Raw genomic sequence first — 6505 nt, forward strand, 5'->3', positions numbered from 1 at the left:
GCTCTGTGAAAGAAGGAAAGAAAGAAAGAAAGAAAGAAAGAAAGAAAGAAAGAAAGAAAGAAAGAAAGAAAGAAAGAAAGAAAGAAAGAAAGAAAGAAAGAAAGAAAGAAAGAAAGAAAGAAAGAAAGAAAGAAAGAAAGAAAGAAAGAAAGAAAGAAAGAACTAGACAGACAGACAGACAGACAGACAGACAGACAGACAGACAGACAGACAATCAGAAATAGAGAAAGAAACAAAGAAAGAGACCAAGATAGAAAGAAAGAGAGCAACAAAGAAAGAAAGAAAGAAAGAAAGTAAAAAAAGAAAGAAAGAAAGAAAGAAAGAAAGAAAGAAAGAAAGAAAGAAAGAAAGAAAGAAAGAAAGAAAGAAAGAAAGAAAGAAAGAAAGAAAGAAAAGAAAGAAAGAAAGAAAGAAAGAAAGAAGTTGGAATGTGGAAGCGTGGCATTTGATAGTAAATCACAGAGAGAGAGAGAGAGAGAGAGAGAGAGAGAGAGAGAGAGAGAGAGAGAGAGAGAGAGAGAGAGAGAGAGAGAGAGAGAGAGAGAGAGAGAGAGAGAGAGAGCGAGAAAGCGAGAGGGAGAGAGGGGGGGGAGAGAGAGAGAGAGAGACCCCTCATGGACTTTAAGGTATGCGATTACCATTCTGTTCGAGTGTAATTAATAACGTAATCCAGGTTGCGTGCATGGTGCGCACGCGCCGTCGGTATACGAGAAATTCCAGACTTTTTTCTACACAGGGGGTGGTGATATTTGATCTAATCTTCCAAAGACAAAGATCGTCTCTTTTCCTAAAGAAGATTAAAAACATATTACATAAAAAAACGGGGATGTTATAATAATAATATTGTATTAAGGCTTTGAGCGGTATTCAAATAAAAAGAGGGTGATTGGAGTAATCTGTCTAAAAGAAAAACAGATGCTTCCATTCCAGTGTCGCCCTCCTCCCCTTCTTCCCGTAACACACTTTTCTATATTGCTTCGTGGAATTTTCATCTGTGATCGCCATGTTTGCAGCTCAAACCCTCTTACAGTGACACCAAAAGTTCCAATTAATTTGTGGTAGATGATGAGACGTGTTTCTTTTCGGAAACATTTATCCTTACACTTATCATTATTACTATTATGTGTTTTTTTTTCTTTGTATTCATTTTGCAACTTCCCACGCAATACACATTCTGCGTGCGCGTGTCCGTCTTCCAATCCACGTTCCGAGTGTTAATGATGATCAGCATGCCCCCACTTTCATGTTTTAAGTGTCTGTATATTCGCCCCCCTTTCTAAGAACAGATTGCAAGACCCAAACCAACGCCCCCACCCCTCACCTCCCAACCCGTTCCTGCAAAAAAGTGTCGGAAATGGCAGTTAGTGAGGGGGCGATCCTTTGATTTATAAAAGGGGGGCAGCGTTGCAACGTGTTGCCAACGACGATATTTAATTATTCCTATTGATACGTGTCAGTTCAGTCTGAATGTTTACAATTGGTGCAGAAAACAAAGTTATTCGTCATATTTGTTCATCATTTATTACATTATTCAATCGGTTATGCAGTTTTAGAATACATATTAATTATACGAACCCGCTCATAATTTCTTGGCATTTTACTTGATCATAAGTTATTACAGAGTCATTATTATTTCATACAAAGTGGCATGCATAATAACGAATGAATGGATGGATGAATGAATGACTTGAATAATTGTCTTAATCTTTATAATAATTACACAGTAATACAATCCTGTACATTCACAGGATTTCTCTTTACAGTGCAAAGCATCACGAATCAAGATAAACATATGTAGAATGATAAACATCTAAAAAAGAACATTATCTTCATAAACGTAATAAAAAGGCGTATATTCACAGTGGATGTTGTTAGTGAAAATGGGAATTTAAACTTCATTTCACAATAACTTGGATGAGCAACATTTTCGGGAGTTATTTTATTGATATTAGATAGAATAGAGCGGTTTGGTGATTCGTTTTTAGCTGGAAATGTGTTTATAAGTGTCAAAAAAATGTTAAGATGGAATGTTCTCTTTTATATCTCCTCATCGGAGTGTTCATTGATAACAAGAATAAGTATTGATTCACTTATATCACAAATTTACATGCGCGCAGTTCATTGATCAAATGAGTTTTGCGTTGTTGATGAATTAATTTAAAGGTATTTATTTATGGAGAAATGTGGATGATGACTTTAAAATGTCCCTAATTTATATCAATTAAAAACATACACGAAACATATTTTTGATAAATATACGAAGTAGGATGAATATATCAGGTTTATTTGGGCATTATATAGGAGTCACTAGTGATACACACACATTATACAGTATATATATATATATATATATATATATATATATATATATATATATATATATATATATATATATATATATAAAGTAATGAAATGCTTCGAGCTAATGAATTATTAGAATAGATGTAAATGTATTTATCTGATTTCTATATTTCAATGGGTTAACTATAAGAAATTAAATGGTAGCGGGCTTGTGGTTCAGAGGAAATTGAAGAATTAAACTAATAGAGACAGTGCATTTATCCAACTAGATGAAGGGAGGGGAAGAGAAAGAAAGAGGGGGAGAGAGAGGAGAGAGCGAGAGAAAGAGAGAGAGACAAGGCGGTGAGATTTGAGGAAGAGGAGGGGCTTGCAAAGGACTAGAAATGTCAATCTGAGCAAGGGAGTCCCAATAATCTAAAGCAATCTGTAAGGACCTGACCTTAGTCCACCCAGATCAATAAGAAGAAGGAGAAGAGCGAGAGTGCGCGGATCCATCGCGCTTGGAAATATTCTTCGCCCCCCTCCGCTCTCGCCTTCCCCTTGGTCCTCATGCGTCGTGAGTTCTAACTGCGATCAACCTCCCCCCCACCCCAAAAAAAGTGGATATTCCGACCCGTTGCTCGTCTTCACCGCCGGCTGCCATGTCGTTCCCGCAGCTGGGATACCAGTACATCCGGCCCGTGTACCCTCCGGAGCGCCAGGGCATGGCCGCCGGCAACGCCCGGAGCGCCGCGGCCGCCGCTGCAGCCGCCGCCGCCGCCGAACTCAGCCCGTCGGGCGCACTCTCCAACGTGCTCTCGTCCATGTACGGTGCGCCTTTTGCCGCTGCAGCCGCACAAGGCTACGGAGCTTTCCTGCCCTACTCCAACGACATCTCACTTTTTAACCAACTCGTAAGTCCTAATAGTTTTACTACTTTTCTTGTTTACAAAACTTTGGCGAAAAAGTCGTGATTGGTTCTCAAAGTTTTAGCCCGGCAGCAGATTCGTAAAAGTAAAAAATTATACTAAAAATGAAAAGAAGCTCTTTAAATCTGGCCTTTTCTGTATTATTTATTTAAGAAAACGACTCATTCTACTCATCTTCTGTCTCACAACCTCAATGTTACAATAGTATAAGAAGTAATAGCACGAAAGGAGATTACTATAATAAAAATGCAAAAAACTGAGAACAAACTTTGGTGCAGAACTCGCGATTGTTTCTCCAAGTAATGGCCCGGTCGTACACGCGTAAATGTGCAGAATTCTATAAATAAATAAAAAAACAAGCCCCATATTAAAACTTGACTTGAAAAATGACAATATTTACTCATTTTCTACCTCACAACGTTAGTGTTAAACTAAAAAGTACTATGGAAATCAAGTCATTACTCAAAACTGAACGCAAACATTTGTTTTATTTTAGTAAATACTGAAAATGGTGAATAGTTATCTGTTTTAAAGTTTTCTGTCATACAAATTTGCAGCATAAACCTTACCTATTTTGATAAGTAATAAGATGTATGTACGTGAGGTTAATATACATAAAAATGGAACAGAAACACACAATCATTTTGCTTTTAAGGTATAATGTCCTTGTTTAACTGTCTCCGTGATGCGTTCAGTGATTGGAAAAAAATAAATATTGTTTCGCTTTTAACACCTTGAGGAAAAAAGACACAGGTCAAATCATTATTGTTTTATATTTGCTGTCGAACAACTTTGCAGCAGAGCTGTTGAATAGTTTAAAAATTAATCGCACATTTTGTCAATGTTAAACGAAAACACCGGAATATAAACACCCAATCAGGAAATATATAATCGGAAATGCAAAAAAATTAGAAAAGCAAGTCGTGAATGCACGGGGATAATGCTTCAAAACTGAAATATTAATGTGCTAAAAGAAACTAAACGAGTGTACAAGCCAGCACAAAAAACACTCACGAATACTTGATACGAATATAAAAAGGTATATTTAAGAATGCGTTTCGTAGCGATATAAAAATTCCTAACATTGTACATCGTGATTGTGTTGCACTTTCAACACACACAAGTTTAGAAGCTTTTCGTTGACGTGTAACATGCGTTGTGGACGCCCGCAGGGGGCCCAATACGAGCTGAAGGACGGCCCCGGGGTCCAGCACGCCAGCTTCGCCCACCACCACCACCCGGCATTCTACCCATACGGCCAGTACCAGTTCGGGGACCCGTCCCGACCCAAGAACGCCACGCGCGAGAGCACCAGTACCCTTAAGGCCTGGCTGAGCGAGCACCGCAAGAACCCGTACCCGACCAAGGGCGAGAAGATCATGCTGGCCATCATCACCAAAATGACCCTCACCCAAGTATCCACGTGGTTTGCCAACGCGCGCCGAAGGCTCAAGAAGGAGAACAAAATGACGTGGGCGCCCCGGAACCGAACTGACGAGGAGGGCAACGTCTACCCCAGTGATCACGAGGGTGATGAGGGGGACAAACGGGAGGACGAGGAGGAGATCGACCTGGAGAACATCGACACGGAGAATATCGAAAGCAAAGACGATCTAGACGAGCAGGACGACCTGCATTCGGAACTGAAAATTGACGCGAGGAGTGACTCTGAGGGTTCGGACGGATATGAGGATTTATCCGAGCAGAGGTTTCTAAAAACAGGCCTGCACCACCATCACCTCCAAATCCACCACCGCAGCTCGTCCCCACTTGAGATCAAACCAATGGAAAAAATCAACTCGGGTCCAGCATGCTCTCCCCCCTCGGAGAACAGCCCGGCGCCGGCCCTGAAACCAAAAATTTGGTCCCTAGCAGAGACGGCCGCGGCCCCGGACAACCCGCGCAAGTCCCCGCAAGTGACTCCCACGACCCCCACTTCCCACCCGCAGCCACACGGTCTCGTGGGCCCGCACAGACTCATTGCATCTTGCCCCGCTGTGGGGAAGATCCAGTCGTGGACGAACCGAGCTTTCTCGGCGCACCAGTTAGCCCTGTTCAACTCCAACCACTATTTGGGCCTGGCCAACCAGGCCGGGGCCAGTCTGGCGCTGTATGGGGGCGCCCGGCATACGGACGAAAAGGGGCCCGGTGCCGGGGTGGACTCTGCGCTTACAGGTACCGGTCCACGGCACTGAGCTCGTGCGTATTTGCGCGTGTGTGTGTGAGCGTGTGTGTGTGTGAGAGTGAGTGTGTGTATGGACGAGCAAAAGACTACAAATGGCCACTTCCACTCATTTGTTTTTCTCCTTCACTGTACTTTCTTTTTTGGGCCGATGGATCTTCCTTTTATTTTATTTCATTTTGCCTGCCAGACACACACGTGTGCGTGTGCGTGAGCAGACCAGAAAGCATTTAAAAATAATACAGATAACGGTCCTTGTTCAAATGTTCGATTTTTGTTTTATTGTTACTATTATTATTGTTATTATTCTCATTATTATTATTATTATTATTATTATTATTTCAAACGAAAGACAGCTGCTGGCCTATTTGTTATTGTCATGTCAATTAAGTTTTCGTTGGCCACTCAAGAGGAAAACTTTAGTGCCTTTTGGCTGCACAGCAATTAAAAAAAACATTTAATGTCAATTCATCGAAATCTTGTTCGTTATTTTTTGTTTTTCAAAAGACAATATCGATATTTTTTTTGTTTAATATTTGTTTCAATTCACAGACATTTTTATTTGAACCTGAATATGGACTGTAAAATAAATAATAATACCATCTTTGTATAGTTACATTGTAAGCATGTCTTGTGTAAAAAAAATCTTGATAATGTTATAATGTATGAACCCTGTGTGTAGTCTGTGAGTTTTTTTTCTTTTTCCTTTTTTATTTGTAAGGATTTGTTGTTTTTTTGTATATAAAGTTAAGAATATGTACATACTTGTGAACCAAAATTGTACAAGAAAAGTCTATATTTTGGCTAATAATAAATGAATTGCTGCAACTTTATAGAGGACGGCGTGTCGTGAAAGTCAATTTAAGGCTTTTTATACTCACTTGCAGTAACGGGAATTAAATGCTAATTATGCAGTAATGCAAAATACAATTGATGTTAATATTATGGGATTATCCTCGCATTAAAAATGAATAATTTGGAAATGCCCCCACAAAGACACTGCATGCTCCATTTTTTATTCCAAGGTGATTTTTTTCATACCCTCACAAAGCAACTCCCAGATCCCTTCATGCTCTATTTGCACAGACACGTACACGCATACACACACTCAATT

At 40.1% G+C, this 6505-nt stretch overlaps 1 protein-coding gene across 1 annotated transcript; it reads left to right on the forward strand.

Moving 5' to 3' along the window:
- The first annotated feature begins 2715 nt into the window (after positions 1-2715).
- Positions 2716-6229, forward strand: irx3a (iroquois homeobox 3a). Its single transcript, XM_088333911.1, has 2 exons — positions 2716-3194; positions 4382-6229. Exons 1-2 carry the CDS (start codon positions 2943-2945, stop codon positions 5402-5404), a joined length of 1275 nt encoding a protein of 424 aa, XP_088190037.1. The 5' UTR covers positions 2716-2942; the 3' UTR covers positions 5405-6229.
- The last annotated feature ends 276 nt before the right edge of the window (positions 6230-6505 follow it).

Source organism: Urocampus carinirostris, chromosome 4 (assembly GCF_059441175.1).
Source record: "Urocampus carinirostris isolate Australia breed hairy pipefish chromosome 4, RoL_Ucar_1.0, whole genome shotgun sequence".
NCBI classification, from domain to species: Eukaryota; Metazoa; Chordata; class Actinopteri; order Syngnathiformes; family Syngnathidae; genus Urocampus; species Urocampus carinirostris.